Source organism: Pseudozyma hubeiensis, assembly GCF_000403515.1.
Source record: "Pseudozyma hubeiensis SY62 DNA, scaffold: PHS21, whole genome shotgun sequence".
NCBI lineage: Eukaryota > Fungi > Basidiomycota > Ustilaginomycetes > Ustilaginales > Ustilaginaceae > Pseudozyma > Pseudozyma hubeiensis.
In genome coordinates, this window is record NW_012133803.1 from 159,973 (window position 1) to 181,445 (window position 21,473).

Genomic DNA, 21,473 nt, shown 5'->3' on the forward strand with positions numbered 1-21,473 from the left:
ACTACTTATACTCTTTCCTCTTCTCGACCAGACCCTTACACTGTTCTCCACATTCTCACTTCCTCCAACCCACGCAACAATGTCTTGTCCACTGCACCACGGTCACCCGCCCTCCCACCTCGCCTCCACGCTGCTCACCACCATCACTTCCTCCATCCTCCCGCTCACCGCGCACAACGTTTCTCTCGGGTGCAAAGTCTTCGGGGCCGCCATCCTCTCCAAATCCGACCTCTCGCTCATCACCGCTTCCACCAACGACGAGATCACCACCCCGCTCTACCATGGCGAGATCTCGACGCTTCTCTCGTTCCACACGCTCAACAACGCTCGCGCTGCTCGAGGCGAGGAGAGGATCGATCCCAAGTCGTGTGTGTTCCTGTCGACGCACGAACCGTGTTCGCTGTGTTTGAGCGCCATCACGTGGTCTGGATTTGACAATTTTTATTACTTGTTCACGTACAAGGATACCATGGAGGAATTTGCCATCCCTCACGACATCAATATCCTGCGCCAAGTGTTCGAGACCAACCCCCAGGAAGGGCAGGAGCTGGGGGAAGGTCTGTACAACAAAAGCAACGCCTACTGGAAGTGCTATTCGATCCAGGATCTCATCGACCACTCTCCCGACATCGAGCAAAACCAGTTGGTAGAGCAACAGCGTGAAGTGAAACAATCGTACAGAGGTCTAAGCGATACCTACCAATCCACCAAGACCGAAACCTCCATCCCTCTAGCGTAACTTCACCTCATGGCTGCACCGATCTTACTCCTCCACCCCGGCGCCCGTTCGAAGCCATTTTGACCGCTCTGGAAGTCCATCAGCGTCTGCTGGATTTCAGCTCGGTTGGTCATGACGAACGGACCGTACTGGTACACCTCTTGATCGAGCGGTTCGCCTGCGACGAGGACAAGACGAGCAGGGGTGGACGCGTTGGAGTTGGTGATGCGTACGCCCGGTTCTCCGGTTTTCGTGAGGACTAGGGTGTGGTATGGTTCGATGATCTCCCCTGGAGCGGGGGGTGCGGGGGAAGGGTTGAATGCGAGTTTCGGTTGAACGGGAGCAGAAGAGGTCGAGGAGTCGCCGATGGAGATCTGACCCTGGAGGGTGTAGATAAAGGCATTGTAGCGAGGGTCGATGTCTTGGTAGACGGTAGAGTTGGGTTCCAGGGTTACGTCGAGGAGCAGCACTCCGCCGTTCTTGGGCAGCTCGATGGGCGATTTCACCCCGTGCGATTCGCCCGCTACGACCTTAATCCTCCACCCTTCTTCCTTCGATTCCGCCTTCGGGAGTTGTTCGCTCCGGTACTCCTGGTAGCTCGGTGGTTCCTTCTTGGCCTCCTTTGGCAGATCCACCCACAACTGCAACCCCACCGGATCAGGCAGCTTGTTCCCTGCATCATCCCTATGCTTCGGCATCTCAGCATGCATGATGCCGTGACCCGCGTTCATCCACTGCACATCCCCTGGACCGATCGTCCCCGCATGCCCTGCAAAGTCCTCGTGCTGAATAGTGCCTTCAAGCAGAATCGAAATTGTCGTTTGCCCACGATGCGGGTGGTCTGGGAATCCAGCTCCTTCTCCGATGCGGAAGTGATCCAGCATCAGAAACGGCGAGATGTTTCGCAGCGAAGGCGTGCCGATGGAACGTCGTACCACAGCTCCCGCTCCTTCGCCCGTCTCGATCGCAAGCACCTTCTTCGCCACTCCTCGAGAAACTGCCCGCGCACTACCGCTCGACATGTCGCTGCTTTCGTCTGGCCGGGTTGGAGTGATGTCGTTGAAGGAAGTAAAGCGCGAGATAAAAATGGCGATGGAGACAGAGATCAGCACGCCAACCAGGTATAAAATCGATCTTCGTTTGGTTCGTTTGTCTCCTTGAGTAGTTGTGGGAGAGACAGTGCTGGTGGACATGTGTGTGGGGATGAGTTGGGTGTAGAGTGGCAAGATGGATGGTGGTAAATGGAAAGGAACGACGAAGATTTTATACCTGTTGGAAGCTGCGAATTTTGCGTGCATGCAACCGTGCATCTGAAAACGCCAACACTGCGGGGAAGAACCCTTTCGGAATTAAGCTCACACCGATATCGCCGTTCCATCATCCCTCCTCGCTTCCTCTCAGCTTCCACAACGACCACCTCGGCCCATCATCTTGTTCACGCCACCTCAACGCAGTACAATCTTGGTCAATGACACACACACACCCAAACTGACTGTGCACTGATCTCCATGTTCATACATTCCCCCTCGCTTAGTCAACATAAAACGTAAAGCTATTCAGCATCTTCTGCGCGACGCCCAAGAACTCCTCTGCGGTCTGCCACGCGCCGGCGACGCCCTTGAGCTCGTTGCCCATATCCTGCAGCACAAACGGCCAGTCCTGTATCGGCTGGCCCAACAGCGTGGCGCCCTCGTCCAGCGTTCCGTGCTGCAGCCAGCACTCGGCGCTCGTTTCGAACCTCTCGCTGATCATCTCCGCCTCCCGGGTCGCGGGACTCGGTCGTTCGGCATCCAGATGCAGGCACTGGTCCGAGATCAGCTCGACAGATCCTTCTCGCACCTGTGCATCACAGCGACAGACACTGCGTCGACGCACAGACGCAGGGCGCTGGAGACGACACAGGATGACAAGGATGCCAAACGCCTGACCGAGGCCTTCGAGGATGACGGGGGTGAGGTTCGAGAGGCGCGGCATGGACATGAAGTTTCCGATGACCGCTCCGGCGTGCACCGCGGCCCAACGCTGCAGCCGCAAGTTGCGGTAGGGGCACGCAGACGCGTCGACGCAGCTCTCGCAGCGCAATGGAATCGCCGTCTGATGGTTCGACCTCGCCGCCGCAATTCCACGGAGTGTGTTCGAGCTCGCCGCTTCGTTGGCATCGACGTGCTCTCCACACGTGGCGATGAGAGCGTGTACGACGTGCTGAGCATTGAACAGCGCCGAAAGCTGAATGACGTGAAAACGAAAGTGCAACAGGAACCGGTCGTTGCTCGGTCCCAAGTTCGGCACCCGTGCACCATTCGCCCCCTGCTTGCCATTCTCACCCGAATGCGCAGACCCACCGCCGTGAACAGGCTGACCGATCCCAGTGCCGTTCGCCACCGGATTCGGCAAGTACGACTGATGATACAGTCGCATCCATCTCGACAGCGCCGCCATCATCATCTCGGCATCCAACACGTTTAGCTTGTGATATGCGGTGCCGCCCTTCATGGAGAAAGCCGACTCGAGCCCCGCAGCGAACGACGGCTGCGCCGGTGTGAAGTCCGCGGCGTACGACGTACCCGTTCGGAACGGCGGCACGTGTCGAGCGATCCAGAGCAGATGCAGACCTTCGAGCAGGCTCAGCAGCGCAAAGTGTTCCTTGACTGTGAAGCAGAGCGTGTTTTCCAGTTCGCGCTTGGTCTTGTTTGCGTCGTGAGCAGCGCTGCCATCTTTTGACGACGTCGGCGATGGCGCTTCCACGTCGAACAGCGCATCCAGAATGGGACCGAGCTGCTTCTTGCCCGACAGCAACGACCGCTGGTTACCTTCCCGCGTAGCCTTGTGTTCGAGCACCAGCTTGGCCCATTCGATCGACGTCTTTGCATCCCACACGTCGTCGGCGCACGGCACCAGCGCCTGACAAGCGAGCCTGCCCATGCTACGCATCTGGCTGTAGCAGGACAGGAACTCGGAATGATGCGACTCGGTGATGGCGTGGCAGATCATGTTGCGGTTCACCTCTTCCGCATCCGACCACTGCTTCCAAACGCCATGCAGACGCTCCAGCAGATTCTTTTGCTCCGACGACAGCTTGTTGGTGGTCTGATCCCTCGCCAGCACTTCGAGCTCAACAAGCGCCATCTGAAGCGTGGGACCGAGCAGTCGCTGCAGAGACTCCTCCCAGGGACCGACGAGGAACCAGATGCCCTGCCGCCAGCCGTGCTCTCCGCTGAGCGAGCTGCCGGTGTAGGTGCTGTGGATCGACTTGCGACGGATGCTCTCGTCGCGGCAGAGAAAAGAGTAGAGGTGGGTGTAGGCCATCACCGCCGTCGCTTCACGCATCAGCTGAGGCTGATCGAGATAGAAAACAGCACCAGCCCAGATGCTGCGAAAGATGAGCTGCCAGAGTTCAGCACCGTACGCCTTGACATCTGCGCGGGGTTGCCAAAGCGTTCCAATGGCGAGCAGCGAAATGAAGACGTAGGGACGCTCTGCAGCGAGCCTGCGATGATCGAGCAGCCAGTAGGACGGTAGAAGCGGCAGCATGGAACGCGTGTGCCGTGTAGCAGCGCTGAACAGGGAAGCAGCAGTGAGACGCGGTGGCTTTTTGGGAATGTTGACGCCGTGGAGCACGAGGTCGCGAGTGCGTGCGCCAATGTTGGTGGCTGCCTGGTCGCCAACCTTTTCGACGGATCTGGTCATCTCGTCGGAGTCGTCCATGCTGATGCCATTGGGTGGGTGTCGGGGTGTTGCCGGGGTGGATCTGCCAGAGTTGTGAGCCGAGTCGGTAAAGGTGGCAAAGGGGACGAGATTGGCGAGCGGCTGCGGGAGAGGATGTGAAGATGAAGTCGAGCTGGATTGTGGCTCCGACTGCTGCTGCTGCTGCATCGAATGTGGCTGTTGCTGGCTGGGCAGTGCAGCGACCGAGAGGCTGGAGTGAGGTTGAAGCTGCGGATTGACGTTGCTCTGCAATGGTTGACCGGCTTGCTGATTTTCCAGCTGATGCTGCTGCTGCTGCTGCGTTGACACTGGATCGACGAAAGCGTAGCCATCCGAAGACATGGCTGTTATGCCTGGGAAATCTACGTTGGCCATGGGCTCGTGCGGCACAAAGCTCGAGATGGAGTCCATAAGGATGGACTGCAGAATGTCGTCAAAGAAGTTTTGGCCCTCGACATCCGAATTGGAGCTGGATCCCCACGAGGGCGAGGGTTCAGTGAGTGAAGCTATTGAAAGCGGTGCCGCTTGATCGGCAGTGGCAGGCTGTGTGTAGGCGGTGGAGGATGCAGCGTTGCCATCGTTGCAAGAGATGGGTGCTCCGTAGAGGTTTGGATAGAAGGGCAGCTGCGCAGATGGAGTGGCTGCGGATGTAGAAGCGGGGTACATCTGCGGCTGGCTACTTTGAGCCGACCACGAACTGTGACTCATGCTGGATGCGTCGCCGGTGGAAGAGTGCGGGTGGGCCGATGGAGTGGATTGCGAGGCTGGATCGTTGCGCGCGTAGGGATGATACAGCTGTTGCGGTCGGTAGTATGCCGAAGCGGACGAGCCCGAAGGACGCGAGGTAGGGGTGCCAGGCGAAAAGGCGGAGGAGTTGTGAGCGGAGTTGCTAGACGGCGATGCATGCAATCCATTGGTGTTGGTATCGTATGTGCCTGCTGTTTGACGCGATGTGGCCAGCGTGGCGGACGATGGACGAGAGCTGGAGCCGGCTTGCGGCAAGGTGACATCGAGATCATCGATGTGATCTTCGGCGTCTTGGTCCGACTTGGCTTCGTGTTCATCTGTGCTCGAGCCAGCGTTGATCTTGACTGCGGTGAGGTTGGGCTGGTCTGGATGGATGCGCTTCTTGTGCCTTTGGAAGCTGTCGATGCGCTTGAACTCCTGATCGCAGTCGGGGCACTTCCATACCGGTTCGTCGGAATGGGAGAGGAGATGGCGTCGAAGATGGACGGGCTTTGAGAAGAGATAGTCGCACCCGGAGTGAGGGCACGAGATTGTCTTTGGCATGCCGGGCGAGCAATGAGCTTGAGCTTGATACACAATGCGGATGGCTTGGCGACCAAAGTTACGCTTCCATTTTGGTCGTATCGCCGAAGAAGTCTAGCTGTGCAGATGGGCGATCGCGGCGAAGAAGGATGGTAATGCGTGTGTGATGCAGAGGGACGAGGGTATTGCTGTGGCTAGATGAAAACGATGACGACGACGCTGACGGCCTTGCAAGTCGGATCGCTTCCGTTGTGGAGTCGTGAGAAATGCGGAGACAAAGCGACAGAAGCGGCCTAAATTCCCGAGTGTCGTTCTTCGGACCCTGGACCGAAAGGAGAACTCTAGCTGAGTACAGTAGTCGCGCTGAGGCTTGCTTGGTGCCTTTCACACCGCGCCAGCGTTTTTCCTGCATTGAAGCAGCGCGCTTTCCTTGGCTTGGCGGTTGACTGACTGGAACCTGAGCTGCCGAGTGGATGGGCCGACTAGCTTTTTACTCAAAAAGACTCGGGCAAGCCGACCCTTGTCACACTCTATGTAGGAACAGCAAGCAGGCACACGGCTCGGCAACTCACCGAAGAGCTCTAAGCTCTTTGCCTCTGACTGTCAGATCCCTCTATTGTGTGTGTGGGGTAGAGGCTGGCTGGACAGGTGTCCGCTCCGGCCAAAAGTCGCCGCCGCCGACATTTCACGCGCCAGAAGTGGATCCCCAAATGCGGGGCGTGGTAACTCGCTTGCTTTGGCTTCGCTTTTCGCAGACCCTCCTTTCCACGGAGTTGGGCGGTGCACACTCTCTCGTAGCACAGCGCACGGGACTTCTTTGTACCACAACCCCGCACACGTTGGAGACATCCTTCAAAAAGACATTCGTCGTCCTCCTCCTCCTCGCTGATCCCCACCTCGTTCGCATCCTCTGCCTACTTATCTGCACCATGAGTCTCTCCATCAACAACCTCCCCGAGCGACTCGGCGGCTACTACACGCAGATCACCTCCACGCGCGCTGGATCCGCCGCCCTCGCCCTGTTCGCCTTCTACGTCGCTCGCAAGTTCCTCCGACGTCGTCGTGCCATCTCTGCTCGACGAGCCTGGTCCAACCCATCGCGCGAAGTCGCCGTCATCACCGGTGGCTCTGGAGGTATCGGCATCGAGGTGGTCACGCGTCTCGCTGCTCGTGGTGTCAAGGTTGCCATCCTCGATCTTGTCCCTCCCAAAAATGGCGTCCTGTCTTCCACCGTGAAATTCTACAAGACGGATCTCACCGATTTCCACTCGATCTCTTCCGCGGCTAAACAGGTTGAGGCTGACCTCGGACCTGTGACCATCCTCGTCAACAATGCCGGTGTTGCCAATGACGGTCCCAGCATTTTGGAGTTTGAACCGAAAAAGACAAAGTTGACCATCGAAGTCAACCTGCTCTCGCACTTTTACACGCTCAAGGTGTTCCTTCCGCACATGATCAGGCACAACCACGGTCACGTCATGTCCACCGCCAGCGCCGGGAGCTTCATCATGCCAGCGGGAGGTGCCGACTACGGCGCTACCAAAGCCGCACTCGTATCGCTCCACGAGACGCTCCAGCTCGAACTCGAACTGCTCTACCAGAACAGAACGGGTGTGCTCTGCAGCATCGTACACCCGTACTGGATCGCAACCCCCATGACGGAACAGATCTTTGTAGAGAAGTTCCACAAGAAGATGATCAAACCCGAGGTGGTGGGTGCCAAGATGGTGGAGAAGCTGTTGAGCGGACAGGGAGGTAGTTTGTATGTGCCCGGGTGGATTGGCAATCTGGCGTGGATCAGGGTCTTGCCGTTCTGGTTGCAGCATAGGATTAGGAGGCAGGGTACGATCGATCTCGCCAAGAGCAAGAAGGAGGATAGGCCTAACCCTCCTATGCCGTAGAGAGCAAGCGCAATCAACAGGAACATGTAGATGGAATGACATATGATTTTCGACAGCGGTATGAAGCGTGTCAGGCTGAGCTTGTGTTCCATTTCTATTGTACAACATCTAGCGTTTCCTTAAGGAGCGAGCTAATGCTTCTTCTTAATCATAACGAAGCACAACGGCCACCTCAGATGCAACTCCTCCACCTCCTTTCCACCGTTCTGCTTGGTCACCTCTTCCCTCAACTGCACCAGGAAGCGATCCACCACATCCAGCCCACCTCTTTGCTCCTTCTCCTCTGGATGCTGTTCGATGTACGTGTGCGTTGCAGACCAGGTCCTGAGGTACTTTGCCAACTCGTCCCAGTTCAGCTTCTTGTCCATCGTTATGCCTGCTTGTTCACCGGTGAATTCTGTTCGTACTTGTTCTGGCAAACCGGTCGTTTCGAGTGACGAGGTTGTTAGGGGTGGCCAAGAGGACCAGATCTGATCGCGGTCAAGACCTTCGGTGGAGAAGGTTCTTTTGAAGGCTGTTGCCTCGTCCCAGTGCTTTGCAAGCTCAGGGAAGGATGTGGGGAAGGGAACGGGTTGGAGACCTTGGTTGACGATCGATCGACCTGGTTGTTCCCAGTACTCTCCGATCGAGTCGACCTGCGTCTGGCCGTTGAGCGAGGGTGATCCTGGACCCAAACCGTCTTTGAGCGCGAACCTGTTCAACAACGTCCTCGTACTAGGATACTCCGGCAAGAAGAAATCCGGGTATCCGTACAGACAGACGCTCCCACCTGGTTTCACCACCCGAGTCAGCGTCTTCCAGAATGCGGGGTAGTCAAACCAGTGTGCTGCCTGTCCACTCGTGACCAGGTCTACACTGGAATCGGGCAGGAAGTCGAGTTGCTCGCTGTAGCCTTGACGATACTCGAGCTGACCGAGCGAGTTTTTCGACCCGTCAGACGGAGATGGCAGGAGATGAGACGGTAGGTTTGGCGTGGTGGGTGTGATGGCAGCAGAGACCATCTTGGACGATGGATCGATGCCAACCACTCGATCGAAATGAGGTAGCAGTGACAGCGTCGAGATTCCCGGTCCACATCCCAGATCAAGCGCTAGGGAGGATTGCCTGTTGTTCGCAAGCGAACGCAACGACGGCGTACCGAAGTGGTAGGTGAGGATCTTTTCGTGAACCCATTTCGGGTACGACGGTCGAAACGCCAAGTACGCTGCCGCGTCGAACGTCGTTCTTGAAAACGTAGCCATGATCGTTCGCCGCCCTGATTCTATCGTTGTTGCTGCGTGATCGCTTGGAGAGAAGGTCCAGGTGTGGGAGTATATATGTCGATGTCAGGACGGACCAAGCGGACGAGATGCAAGCGAGATGGTGGTCAAAGCAGACAGACAAAAGGTAGGGTCAGCCTTTGCCGAGCGAGTGGAACTCAACGTGGGGGAAAACGGCATCCCCACGAATTCGGCCACATAGCGCCGACCGCGATACCGCCGGTAAACGCGCCGACACATCAGCAACAAGCCACTCGTACCGTGTAGATCCGCTCAGCGCCCCCTGCACGCTTTTGCAGTACTTTTTGCTTCACCACTTGTGTTCATAGCGCCCTGCAATTCCGCACACAAGCCGCCTGCGCCTCTACATCGCGGTCACACGCTCAGACTCAGCATATGGTCATACTTCCCATTTCCATTCGCACACCGATGAAGCTGACGGCCTTGTCGGACGAACTCATCGCGCAACTTACATTAGTTCGACGCTTGGATGGTGCAATGACTCGATTGAGACATGCAAGGAACCGAGTGCAGTGCCATGGAAACACAAAGTGCGAGATGCTGAATGCGAGAGAACGGAAAGCTAAGACGGATGCATACTGGTGCGAAATGCGAAACAAAAGTTGCTGTTAAAGACTATGGGAAAGGATGACGACGGGCCCAGCCTCATCGTATTGACCTGGAAGATTGTTGAGAGCAGTTCCTGACTAGCGTGTTTGGAGTGCTTCTAAAATTGTAGCCGCCGACGCCGTCAGGATCATCCACTGTCAGCTCGACAGGCTCTTCGTCTGCCTGCCGCATCGGCGTTGTGGGTTTGAGGTTCGGACTAGACGTCGGTGATGGCGTGTGCGAGCGCGCGAACTGCTCCGAGAGCTTTCTAATCAAGCTAGGACGATCCTTTGCCAGAGCTGTGGAGAGCTTCGAAGATCGACGCGAGAAGGGCGAGTCGGCAGAGAGGCTGTTGATTTGTTTGGCATTCGAGTCGGCCTCTTCGAGTCGACCGAGAGCGGAGATGCTCTGAACGCGCGCTTCAGAAAGGCTTGCCGTCGATGCCGAACGCAGCCTTGAAGGGCGTGCAGCAGCCAACACTGCAGCACGAACCTGCTGCGCTTCAGTCGGATCGGATTCAATGGATGGTTTTGCCGATTCGGGCGTCCGGGAACGGCGGGACGTCTGCGCTGCCGACTCGTTTGCCAGGGCTGCGGCATCTCGACTCGATGCGAGAGCTTCTGTGAGACGACTGGCTGCGAGCGAGCGTGCCAACTGATGAACATCATGTTGATCATGGTTTGCAGACTGAGGCCAATGCTGAGCTGGCACGCCGAAGCTACTTTCGCGGCTGCTGGGACCCCATGGAGTCGCCGATGGCAGCTGCGCGCTCCTTTCGGAAGCGTGATCGATTTCAGACTGCTGTGCGAATGAGCCACTTGACAGCCATCGTTCACCATTTGGATCCGAGTTGAGCGGCATGACGCCCCCTTGCGCGTGTTGTCCAACATCGGCGTTAGATCGGGCAGCGTGTGGAAGGGTGCTCTGGATGGCGATGCCGAGGCCGTTGGATGGCACGTTCGACACAGCGAGCTCGAGCGAAGAGGACGAAGAATCGGCAAGGGAAAGCGATCTGAAACGCTCTGCGGAGCAACGCGCTGCTTTGACTTGATGACGAAGGTGCTCCCATTCCTCCTCTGGTCCACAGTAGGTGGAGAAGCGCTGAGCTCCTTGGCCCGGCGTCTCGATGTGGTCGACGAGCTTCTCACTGGAGTCGAGGGCGCGCGCTCCGAACACCAGACGGATCGTCTTGTGAAGGTAGATTCTGGGCGATTTGGGCGTTTTGCCGTTGGTGTTCTTCTTTGCTCTATCCCTGATGGTCTGGTCATGAGGACGGAAGCGATGAGACTCGGAGCCGTCGAAGCCGGCCTGGTGGTCATCGTGATGCGCATCCTTGGCAGGCGGACAGCAGAACTGAAGGTGGATGGCGAAGCGCAAAGCCTCCTTAGCTGGCGTCGCTCGGACGTTGCTGGGCGTGCTGCGGATACCTAGTTGACCGTCTTGGTCGACGTTGGTTGCTACATCGTCGTTGGTCGAGCTAGGTCGGGCTACGGTCTTTTGGCGGACAAAGGTCTTTGTACCCGGCTGCATGTCGGTGAGGTCGTAGGGTACCAAGAAGAGTTTGACTGCGTTGAGATCGGGGTACTTGACGATCAGCTGGATCTGACCCTTGGGCGGAACAGCATATCCTGGAAAAGCAGGCAGATCGATTTGCTCGGCTTGTTCAGACCTTCCTGTGCTGAGCGCCTGCAGTCTTTCGGAGAGAAGGGTGTTGTGGTAATGAGCCTCTAGATCGATGGTTCCGACATAAGGGCTTCCGAGAGCGGCGGTGGAGCCTGCGCTGAGCGACGAAGCAGACGGGGCATCGAAAGCATGGAAGTCGTAAAAGTGCGCTGGAAATTGGACGTTAAGATGCGCCGGACAACGCAGAGAAGGCTTGCACCTGCCCATACCAAGCACGCCGATCTCGGCATCAAAGATGAGAGGTTTGGAGGCTGGCATGGACATGCGACCGCGCAGAAGCGATTCCTGGAATGAGCCCACGAGGCTGCCAAAGTTGGGCGTCGGACTGGAAGCAGAGATACTGCTCAAGCCGGACGAGCGACGTCGAGCGTTGACGGTCCTGGTGAAGCTCGACGATGGCATGGGAGGAGAGATGGCGTTGGCATCAGAGCCGTCGTCGAAGGGATTGTTCAAAGCAGCTGACCCAGAGGGTGCGAAGGGATTGCGCATCAAGCGTGCTGGACCACTGACATGACGCGAAGACGGAGCTGCCGAGTATACACCGCGAGAAGCACCGAGAGGATTCATAGGCGCAAGTTCCATGGGGTCGCCGTCAAAGCTCTTAGTGTCGCTGAATCGCCGAGATGCTGAGCCGAATGCGAGCGGAGACGAGGACTTTCCATACACTATCGGGCGCTTCGATTGAACATCAGGTGAGGCTTGCGACTCGACGGAAGTCTCCGAGATCCGTGCCGACCGGCTGAGTGGGCTCGTCGGGAAAGCGCTGTAGAACGACATTGCCTGATCGATCGAGCAATTCTGCCCTTTGAAAGGTGCCGCTGGCGGTTATGCTCTGAGAAGTCGCTGGTTCAAGATCGGCGCGCCTTCGACTGTGGTCCTATGCTGAGGTGGCCATGGTGCGCAAGTAGCAAAGTCAATCCATATTGTCGATGCTTGAATTGGTGCTCGTTGGACTGGCAATGAAAACAGCAGAGCGTCGATCTCGGCAATTGCACCTCGCGAGTGTCGGTAGTGGTGCCGATCAGGTATGTTCGGATGGGCGTTTGGGTTCGATGAACGGCTGGTGATGGCCGGGAAGAGGAGGCTGAGGTGGACGAGGCTTCAAATCTCGCGATTGTGCGGAATGGCCGATGCGGTGTGACTTTGATCTTCAAAGGGTTCACAGTCGCTCTCTCACGCTCTTGCAAAGTCACAGTCACGCTGCATGACTCGCCTGCCGGCAACCTCCGTTGCGCCAAAATCACAAAAATTAGGTGCATAAAATTCCGCAGAGTGGAGGGCGGCGACTCGACCTCTGAATCGCACCGATGTTTTGATTCGTGTCGGTAGATCGGCGCTTGCCGGCAATGCGGACGCTCTTGCTGCCTAAGCCTTCGACGCACCAGGCTGTTCTCTTTTTCATCAGACGACGGAGAAGCTATCAATATATATCTCACTCATGTGCTCCAAGGCGGGAAGTCGCGACTCAAAGCGAGCCGTCGGCAACGGTCAAGCGGCGAGAGAACTTGCCGTCTTGTATATGATACAGTCTGCTCGTGTCTGGTCGTGCTCTAACTCGACATACGCAGCCCTATCCTCGCAGTGTCAGTGGCCGGCCAGCATAAGCAAACGACACTCGATCCCTTTGCGAGGATGTTGACCCTCAAGAGCAAGTGACGAGCGAGAGGAGGTTGGAGCCAAGACGCCAATGTTGCTTCACGAGATGGATGGATCGATTGCTTCTATGCCGATCCCCAGCGCGTCATCTGTCGCAAGGGCAATTCTAGAACCTCGTGGCCTCAGTCACAAGATCAGCCGATGTTGCCAGTCGCAAGCGATAATCACACTAAAGGAAGCTGTACGCGGGGACAAGCCTGCGTGAACGGGATCTCGGGCCCTTCCCGAGGTAAAACCAACATGAATTGTTCTTTTTTGGAAATCAAATGGCTACCGTGACCACGCATGCAGCTGCAGCTCAGTGTCAGTTGACTCAGTGCCCGTGTGAAGACCCTGAACAAGGCTCGCCAGGATCAACACAACCCTAATTCTGAGAACAACTCGGAAAACACACACAGCAGACAGTTCAGAAGCGTTGGGCTGATGCACCGTCAAGCTCGTGTGTGTTGTCCTTCAGCGCCAACCACCATCATCACCACCATTCTTCAGCCAAGCTACACGTCGTCTTTCACGACATTGCTTCGAGAGCCGGACTCACCGTCAGGTAATCTACGCAGGCCTGAACGGATCGTCGCTGTGATAACATCGGATCTTGTCAGGATGCTCGAACGCTAGTACCGCCTCTGTTTCTAGAAGCGCTGGCTGCCTTGGACCCAGGACACAAGACACAACACAAGAGGTGGCACAGACAGTCATTCTGCGCGAACGAAAAATTGAGGAGCAGCCTCGGTCTATTTCAAAACATGTCGCAATTCCACGTTGAAAGGACCCACACCGCCTCGCCTGGTGTCAAGCAGGTCGCTTTCGATCACAAGTGTCAAGTCATCCCGGAAACCGACTGCGCAGAGCTACGTAAGCTGCTCATTCTTTGTCCCACGCGTGCTCAGAGTCCGCCCATCGTCAGTCCCTCGAGCGGCTTCATCGCTCGCGCCATCTCGCCACAACTCGCACGCGCCCATTCACCAGGTCTCAGGAAGGCATCGGGGCTTGGACATGCTCCACCACACGCATCTACATCCTGGAGGACCCGTATAGCCAGCTGGGGGAGCAATACTGGCAGCACAGATGTCACAACCATAAGTAGCGATGCAAATCTTTCGTCCGCTTCTGCCAAGCCAGCGCAAGCCACTTTCACCAGCAGCGATGACGGCGGTCCGAGACTCGTCGCCCCGGTCGCAGCTCGCGGCATCCCAAGCCTGATGACGCCGTTCGATGACGATGAATCTTGTCGCGTCGACACGTCTCCCTCTCAGGAGAGCCTTCCGGACTTTGACGATGTCGATGCCGAATTTCAGCACGCCATCTCGGGAGCAGCCAGCAATTCGCGCCGCTCCTCGGTCACGGTACTTCACACGGCATCGCCCTCGTCGTCGAGTCCCCAACCGCCTCGGTCTACCAGCCCATTCGTGCATACTTTCAGCTCGCTGGGTAAGCAGCAATCACCGACGACGTCGAGCGGAAGCAGGCCCAAGAGCTGCCTTGTGCGGTACAGCACGCCGCAAGCACCCGGTCCGCCGAGCTTGACTGGCGACGGCATGAGTCCGCTGCGCACGACTCGATCGTACGATCGCGACGGCTGCCTCGCGCAGCGAAGGCGAGCCGACGGCGTGCCTGTCGTCTGCCCATCTCCGCTGAGCTCTCCAGAGGACGAGCAAGGAGGTGCTGCATGGCACGCGAACACGGTAGCATCAACTTCTCAGCCGGCGAAGTACGCGAAGCCGGCCTCGGCGACCACCGAAAAGACCAAGTTGTCGCGGTGGAAGCGCTTCCGAAGGGCCATCTCGGAGGACTTGCAGTCGTTCGAGCCCGAAGGCGCCGGCAGGAAGACTCCGCCTGAAAGGCGTCTAGACGATGCTGCTGTCAAAAAGGAGGTGCAAGCTGGTCGATGGCCGTTTGAAGCTCCATTGAACACCGAATGCAGTTGCAAAAACTGTCAAGACAAGATCGAGGTAGGATTGGCGTCCAACTACGAGCCCAAGTGGACGCGCGCTGCGAGGATCAGATGGTTGGAAGGACAGGAGGATGCAGCAGCTGGATCCAAAGAAGGTGGCGGGATCTCGGCCGCAGGAACAGCTCGTTCCACTAGTCGCATCGCCATTCAGGCGGACGAGGTGGCTCAGCTGCACAACGAGACGGTGCATCCGATGACCCAAGCAGAATTGGCAGCGGCCGATCCGACCTCGCCCCGAACGGAGCGGGGAGAGGCTCTGACAGCCACGGCCGGGTCGGACAAACCGACGGGAGCGGAAGAGGGCGACGAGGCGTTGCGGCGCGAGATCATGGCGCGAAGGCAAAAGGCAGCGAGGCAGAGTCCCGTGCTTCGACACGGGGCACGAAGCATGATGCGTCAAATCGAAGAGGCGGAGCGTCGGGAGCAGGAAGCTGCGAGAGTCAGAACGCAGAGTCGAGAAGGGCATCGCAGGAGCGTGTCTGGGCCTGGAACCGGCTCGGGACGCTCTTCGCCAGCGTCGCCAGCGTCAAAGGGCATAACGCCATCGACGCCAGACACGGCCTCGACCTCGCCGCAAGAACTTCGTGCCGGTGGCGACTCGTACTTTGATTTGCCTCGAGTACCACCCGAACGGGTTCGGTCGCCGTTGATCCCCGTCGAGGTAGCTTACAACAGCACCAGTAGCAGCAGCGACAGCATGAAACCTGGGTATGCAAGGTCTCTGACAGCCGTTGATGCGACTTGGTCAATGGCGAGCGTTGCACAGACGTTGGAAGCTCTAGCCTCGCCGACGACTTCACCGCAGACAAGTCCATTTGTAGAAAAGTAAAGGCGGATTCCCCGCGCTCACGTCAAAGGCAAGCTACGCTACGCAATGATGATAATACCGCTGCAATGGAACAAAAAGTCACCACACGAAAGATCCAGATTTCGGTTTGTTGTGGTGGTGCGATTTGAAGTGGCTTGACGCTCGTCTAGGCTGCGAGTTTGATTGAAACTTTCATGAAGCTTTTAATGCCTGTATTTGGGATGCGGGATCCAGACTCACGTCGCAAGCCAGGATGAGCATCTGGCAAAGGACAGGAGAAGGCGCATATCGCAATGGAATGGCGACATGGCACGATGCAGCGGAAAGTGCGGCAGAAGGCGTCATGAGTCGTTTCTCGCACGAACAGTCGTGGGTCAACGTTTGTGAATGTAAGATCGGCGATCATTTCGCTTTGAAGAAGTCGAAGAAGATTTAGAAGCGCGATGCAGTGCATGCAGGACGAGACGTCAGCTCGCCGCCAAAGTCGATGCTGGATGGCGTGCTCCGATGTATCCCCGCGAGGCGAGTCTCGAAGAAAAGAGTTTCCTCGATTTCCTGCCAAGGCGGCGTCGAGGCAGAATCGATGTGAAATTGCATCTGTTAACTTTCCAGCCTGTTTTGCCCGCCTTTGAGCCGCGGGCCAGGTGACTCTTCAAGTGCCAACTTCCATATGGTCCGCGGCTGGTTTCGCTGCACACGGTTGTTAACTTTTTAATAAATAAAAAGTGCGATTTGTTAACTTGTCGTTCCAGACGTTCCACAGCGGTTTCCGCTCGGTGTGGAGCTTTGGCCGTTCCGGCATCGCGTCTGCCAATCTGAGAGTGACCTTTGGCCGGATCCTTGTGTAGTTCCGCTGATTACATGGCTCCTCATCTCCTGTCCTCTCGAAATGCTAAACAGCTCTGTGATAGGGCAAGTAGAACAACTATGACGGGCTACGTCGGCGATGGGCAGAGTGCAGAATGAAAATGGAAGAAACTCTCCGATGGCGGTGTGCTGCCGCCCGTTGCGAGTAGATCTGCCGGGCAGGGTGGCTGTACCGTTGCAGATTCTGACAGGTCGAGTCCGATGTCGCCATCCGGGTTCATTCTTCAGTCAGACTTGCATAACTCCACTCAGCTCAGCTCTCCGCAATTGCCGTCTGCCTGTTGGCAGCCAGCCAGCCAGTTTCTTCGCATTCGGCCTTCCAGATTTTGAAGCGGTAATCACACCATCGCCCATACCATGTTGCGCTCTGTGACAGGAAACCCATGCAACGGCTAATCCCTTCTCCATGGCCCCTTCACTCGCTCGAGCACAATGCCGCCCAACGAAACTCTGCTGCGATCGTGTACACAGTAAATTAGATGTGAGCCGTGCTTGGCGCTTGCATCAGTTCTTCTTCTTCTTTTCCAACCAGTCTTCCTGACAGCCGTCTCGGTAACCCTCTGTTCTTGCCTCGTCAACTTCATCTTCCGACCTGCTTAGCACGCCATCTCGTTAACCCACCTCCAGCATCTCTTGTCGCCTTCCAACCCACGTTGGCACCAAGCCATCAAATAGCGGTCCTTTCCCTTGGTACAGTCTTCATTGCTCTGCTCAGGAACCACGCTAAGGTCGTGCTCCTTCTCGACCGTTCCTTACCGATCCGAGTCCAGACCTTCGACATCTTTCAGCCACTTTGTCCGCGCAATCACTGCCTGCCGAATCGCCATATCAGCGCTTCCCACCGCCTTGCTGCGCATTTGCACCATACGTCTTCGTCTCGCTTCCACGTCCACGCGCTTCGCACCTCCTGCACTGTCTCTCTTCCTTCCAGCCACAGTCGTACGTGATCGCGTGGTTGCCGCAGGCTGTCCCTCTTCCAGTTTCTTCCCGAGCTACAGTTCGTCACGGTACGCTACTGCGCTCTCGATCCCACGTTGACCATTGTTTCTGGGTCCCGTTCCGGCATAATCCCGCCTTCGAGACGCCGGCACCTCACCTCGCTTGCTCGCGTATTGCACAAAGTTTTCCCTCTACAAGCCTTGGCAAGCAAGTCCGCTTTGCTGGTTGCCACCTTACGACCAATCCTACCGAATCAATATCGGATTTGCCCGTAGGCCGCCTTCTTCCAAACTCCCTCCTTTCCTCGCAAGCATTCGAAAGTATATAGACCTGCTTCCGATCTCCTCTGCGCTCTACATCTTTCCCCGTCAACTCCTTCCCCTCCCCCCCTCCGGTGTTGGTTCTCTCCTCGCCATCACCGTCTCCGACCCCACCATGGCTTCTCCATCCCATCCCGAGGCCAAGGCCTCCCTCCGCCAGAGAGGCTCCAACGCCCTCAAATGGGCCATCGGTTACAATGACACCGAGATCAACCGTCTCGGCGTTCCCGTCGTCAGCAGTCGAGACTGGCTCGGCAACGTCTTCGGTCATCCTGGCTCCAAGGCGGCCGACTACTTCGACAGCCTCTTCCCCTTCCGCAGATGGATTGGCTCGTACAACACCCAGTGGCTCATTGGCGACCTCATCGCCGGTATCACTGTCGCCCTCGTTGTCGTTCCCCAGTCCATGTCCTACGCTAAGCTCGCCGGTCTCAAACCCGAATTCGGTCTCTACTCGTCCTTTGTCGGTGTCATGATCTACGCCATCTTTGCCACCTCCAAGGATGTCACCATCGGTCCCGTCGCAGTCATGTCGCTCCAGACCTTCAACGTCATCCAGCACGTCATGCACAAGACCAATGCCTGGTCCGCCGAAGTCATCGCCATCGCGCTCGCTTTCCTGTGCGGTGTCATCTGCCTCGGTATCGGTCTGCTCCGCATCGGTTTCATCATCGAGTTCATCCCCACGCCTGCCGTTGCCGGTTTCATGACGGGTTCCGCCTTCCAGATCGCCGCCGGCCAGGTGCCCAAGCTCCTCGGCCTCAGCAAGGTCAACACCAACGGCAACCCCGCCTACAAGATCGTCATCGACACGCTCAAGGCGCTGCCCCAGACCAACATCAACGCTGCTTTCGGTCTGCCTGCCCTCTTCTTCCTCTACTTTATCAAGTGGTTCTGCGGCTGGCTCCCTAAACGCTACCCTCGCACCGCCCGCACCATGTTCTTTGTTTCGGTGCTGCGTAACGCTTTCGTCATCATCGTCTTTACCGTCGCGTCGCGCATCTGGTTGGGCCATTACAAGAACCCCAAGAAATATCCCATCAGCGTCCTCCTCACCGTGCCTCGTGGCTTCAAGCACATTGGCCAGCCCGTCCTCAACACTTCGCTACTTAGCGACATCGCTCCGCAGCTTCCCGTCTCGGTGGTCATCTTGCTCCTCGAGCACATCGCCATCGCCAAGTCGTTCGGTCGTCTCAACAACTACAAGATCAACCCTAACCAGGAGTTGATCGCCATCGGTGTCACCAACCTCGTCGGCCCTTGCTTCGGTGCCTACGCCGCCACCGGTTCCTTCTCGCGTACCGCCATCAAGTCCAAGTCTGGTGTGCGCACGCCGTTGGCTGGTTGGTTCACAGGTATCCTCGTGCTCATCGCCATCTACGCGCTCAGCGGTACCTTCTACTGGATCCCCAACGCCGTGCTGTCCGCCGTCATCATCCACGCCGTCACCGATCTGCTGGTGCCCTTCTCGGTCTCGTACAAGTTCTGGCTCATCAGCCCCTTCGAGCTGATCATCTTCCTCGGCGCCGTGTTTGCCACCGTCTTCTCCAACACCGAGAACGGTGTCTACGTCTCGGTCGCAGCTTCGTTGGTCTTGCTGCTCATCCGCATCGCTCGCCCGCGTGGTCGATGGCTCGGTCTGGTCCGCGTTAGCCACGGCACCACCGACCCTCACTCGTCCGCACTCACGCTCTCGCACCGCGACGTGTTTGTGCCGCTCGACGACAAGGATGGCCTTCGCGACCCTTCGATCCACGTCGAACCTCCCCCGCCTGGTGTTTTGATCTATCGATTCGAGGAGGCTTTCACCTACCCGAACGCATCGAGCATCGCCGACCTTCTGATCGACAGGGTCAAGGAGCAGACCCGTCCCGGCAAGCCCTCGGCCAACAACAGGCTCGGCGACCGCCCCTGGAACGACCCTGGCCCGCCGAACCCGGCTCTCGTCAAGGCTTTCCGTGCTGCCACCTGCCGCGGACGCAAGGACGATCTCGTCGATGCCGACCTCGCCGCTCACGCCGTTGACAGGCGTCCCATCCTTCGCGCCATCATCTTCGACTTTAGCTCGGTCAGCAACGTCGACACCACGTCGGTGCAGACGCTCGTCGACGTTCGAACCGCCGTCGAACGATATGCCGATGCCAAGGTCGAATTCCACTTTGCCAACGTCCTCTCTCCATGGATCCGACGTGGTCTTCTCGCCGGTGGTTTCGGTCTTGGCTTCCCCTCGAAGCGCATCACCGAGATCGCACCTGTCGTATCTCAGCCGCAGCACTCGGTGCTTTCGGCCAACGAGCTTCGCGCGCGTGAAGAGGCGGAAGCCGAACGTCGTGCCAAAGCCATCGAGCGTATGAGCCACAAGTCGGCCAACGAGGGTTCGGCGTATCCGTTCAAGGGACGACCGAACAAGCAGCTGACCGAGCTCGAGGCCGGTCTTGCTGGCGATGGCGCGGCTGCTAGTCGAAGCCGCGTCGATCTGCACGACGAGGACGACGATGATGCGGATAGGATTCGCAAGGTCACGATCGGCGAAGCGTTGTACGATGTGCACACGTTGGATCAGAACAAGGGAGAGGAGAGCTCGAGCAGCGGCAACACGCCCTCGAGGGACAGCGTAGAGAAGGATCTCGAGGGAGGTGTGGCCGATCAACGCAGGGCATCGGAACCGAGCAGTATCGGTGTTCCCATCATCTGGGGCAACGATCTCACTCCGTTCTTCCACCTGGATCTCTCGGCTGCTCTTGCCGCTGCCACCGAGGGTCTCGGTGAGGATTCACAGATCTCTTCGAGCCTTGACAAGGATGTATGATCACGGCTTGTTTGTTTCACCTTTGTCACCCTTGGGTTATTGCAGTCCCTGTCACACGTTTTTTTGCTTTCGTCTTGGTGTAGTGTACTTGTATAGATTTTGCACATTGCAGAATGTTGACGATTGATGCATGTTTCATAAACAATGGTTTGATCAACGGTCGATGTATGGTGGTGAGCGCGAGTGCGGCGGCTGCTCGGCTGATTAAAGTGGACTTAGCTCAGGAATGTTGGCGATCATGAGGCAACGACTGGCGGAAACATGCTTCAACCTCTGTATGTGTGATTTCACCGACCGAACTGCGGATCGCTCACATTATCCATCTACATCCTCAAGGAAGCAACTTCATCACCGCCTTCTGTTTGACCAAAAGGCTCAGATCAAAAGTTGCATCATGTCCTCCTCAAGACTGCTCCCAGATCATACAAGTGATCGCGCCACTCAAACCCTTCGTCCTTTAGCACGTCCACATGGACCAGATCTGCCTTTTCTCCCTCCGCCTGTCTCCACAGTACCACCGCCGTCTTGTGTCCCACGTCTTCCCGTAGTCTCATCCTTCCACCTAATTCGGAGCTCGGTGGTACGATGCTGAAGAAATAACGAACCGGAGAACCTCGAACGGTGGGTGTTCGGAGACCGAAGAACGATGAGCGGGAGGTGGAGGGGATGTGGATGCCGACGGGGTGGACGCCGTGGGAGACGGCGAGGTCGAAAGCGTCCCGTTGGAAGGCGGGGAGGGAGTTGGGGTTGAAGTGGGAGAGGTGCATCCAAGTGAGGCCGCGGGAAGCGTGGAGCGAGGAGTGGATGGACCAGGATCTGGTGTGCATGGCCGAGTCGACGGGTGATATGGAGCGGTACGGAGGGATGATGCGTAGAGACAAGCATGTGGTTGCTAGCATGAGGAAGAGAAGAGATCTGACCAGCATTTCTGTGCTGGAATGTTAACACAAGGGGTTGACAAGCGCAGAGAGGGTGAATA

At 57.2% G+C, this 21,473-nt stretch overlaps 12 protein-coding genes across 12 annotated transcripts; 5 read left to right on the forward strand and 7 right to left on the reverse strand.

Annotated features, from left to right (window-relative positions):
* Nucleotides 1-79: 79 nt before the first annotated feature.
* On the forward strand, nucleotides 80-739 carry PHSY_001984 (cytidine deoxycytidylate deaminase; the record flags this gene model as incomplete). Its single annotated transcript, XM_012332610.1, has 1 exon — nucleotides 80-739. The coding sequence occupies one exon, from the start codon at nucleotides 80-82 to the stop codon at nucleotides 737-739; it is 660 nt and encodes a 219-aa protein (XP_012188000.1).
* A 2-nt stretch (nucleotides 740-741) lies between these two features.
* PHSY_001985 (hypothetical protein) lies at nucleotides 742-1,740 on the reverse strand (the record flags this gene model as incomplete). Its single annotated transcript, XM_012332611.1, has 1 exon — nucleotides 742-1,740. The coding sequence occupies one exon, from the start codon at nucleotides 1,738-1,740 to the stop codon at nucleotides 742-744; it is 999 nt and encodes a 332-aa protein (XP_012188001.1).
* Nucleotides 1,741-2,248: 508 nt separating this feature from the next.
* Nucleotides 2,249-5,713, reverse strand: PHSY_001986 (potential zinc finger protein; the record flags this gene model as incomplete). The annotated part of the gene is made up of 1 exon (XM_012332612.1): nucleotides 2,249-5,713. One exon carries the CDS (start codon nucleotides 5,711-5,713, stop codon nucleotides 2,249-2,251), a length of 3,465 nt encoding a protein of 1,154 aa, XP_012188002.1.
* A 689-nt stretch (nucleotides 5,714-6,402) lies between these two features.
* Nucleotides 6,403-7,593, forward strand: PHSY_001987 (short-chain dehydrogenase/reductase; the record flags this gene model as incomplete). Its single annotated transcript, XM_012332613.1, has 1 exon — nucleotides 6,403-7,593. One exon carries the CDS (start codon nucleotides 6,403-6,405, stop codon nucleotides 7,591-7,593), a length of 1,191 nt encoding a protein of 396 aa, XP_012188003.1.
* Nucleotides 7,594-7,724: 131 nt separating this feature from the next.
* Nucleotides 7,725-8,834, reverse strand: PHSY_001988 (hypothetical protein; the record flags this gene model as incomplete). The annotated part of the gene is made up of 1 exon (XM_012332614.1): nucleotides 7,725-8,834. The coding sequence occupies one exon, from the start codon at nucleotides 8,832-8,834 to the stop codon at nucleotides 7,725-7,727; it is 1,110 nt and encodes a 369-aa protein (XP_012188004.1).
* A 447-nt stretch (nucleotides 8,835-9,281) lies between these two features.
* PHSY_001989 (hypothetical protein) lies at nucleotides 9,282-9,485 on the forward strand (the record flags this gene model as incomplete). Its single annotated transcript, XM_012332615.1, has 1 exon — nucleotides 9,282-9,485. The coding sequence occupies one exon, from the start codon at nucleotides 9,282-9,284 to the stop codon at nucleotides 9,483-9,485; it is 204 nt and encodes a 67-aa protein (XP_012188005.1).
* Nucleotides 9,486-9,518: 33 nt separating this feature from the next.
* Nucleotides 9,519-11,921, reverse strand: PHSY_001990 (hypothetical protein; the record flags this gene model as incomplete). The annotated part of the gene is made up of 1 exon (XM_012332616.1): nucleotides 9,519-11,921. The coding sequence occupies one exon, from the start codon at nucleotides 11,919-11,921 to the stop codon at nucleotides 9,519-9,521; it is 2,403 nt and encodes an 800-aa protein (XP_012188006.1).
* A 1,428-nt stretch (nucleotides 11,922-13,349) lies between these two features.
* PHSY_001991 (hypothetical protein) lies at nucleotides 13,350-14,212 on the reverse strand (the record flags this gene model as incomplete). Its single annotated transcript, XM_012332617.1, has 2 exons — nucleotides 13,350-13,446; nucleotides 13,764-14,212. 2 exons carry the CDS (start codon nucleotides 14,210-14,212, stop codon nucleotides 13,350-13,352), a joined length of 546 nt encoding a protein of 181 aa, XP_012188007.1.
* Nucleotides 14,213-14,335: 123 nt separating this feature from the next.
* On the forward strand, nucleotides 14,336-15,580 carry PHSY_001992 (hypothetical protein; the record flags this gene model as incomplete). Its single annotated transcript, XM_012332618.1, has 1 exon — nucleotides 14,336-15,580. The coding sequence occupies one exon, from the start codon at nucleotides 14,336-14,338 to the stop codon at nucleotides 15,578-15,580; it is 1,245 nt and encodes a 414-aa protein (XP_012188008.1).
* A 145-nt stretch (nucleotides 15,581-15,725) lies between these two features.
* PHSY_001993 (predicted ribonuclease subunit) lies at nucleotides 15,726-16,013 on the reverse strand (the record flags this gene model as incomplete). The annotated part of the gene is made up of 1 exon (XM_012332619.1): nucleotides 15,726-16,013. One exon carries the CDS (start codon nucleotides 16,011-16,013, stop codon nucleotides 15,726-15,728), a length of 288 nt encoding a protein of 95 aa, XP_012188009.1.
* A 1,787-nt stretch (nucleotides 16,014-17,800) lies between these two features.
* PHSY_001994 (sulfate permease) lies at nucleotides 17,801-20,494 on the forward strand (the record flags this gene model as incomplete). Its single annotated transcript, XM_012332620.1, has 1 exon — nucleotides 17,801-20,494. The coding sequence occupies one exon, from the start codon at nucleotides 17,801-17,803 to the stop codon at nucleotides 20,492-20,494; it is 2,694 nt and encodes an 897-aa protein (XP_012188010.1).
* A 392-nt stretch (nucleotides 20,495-20,886) lies between these two features.
* On the reverse strand, nucleotides 20,887-21,393 carry PHSY_001995 (hypothetical protein; the record flags this gene model as incomplete). Its single annotated transcript, XM_012332621.1, has 1 exon — nucleotides 20,887-21,393. One exon carries the CDS (start codon nucleotides 21,391-21,393, stop codon nucleotides 20,887-20,889), a length of 507 nt encoding a protein of 168 aa, XP_012188011.1.
* Between the last annotated feature and the right edge of the window lie 80 nt (nucleotides 21,394-21,473).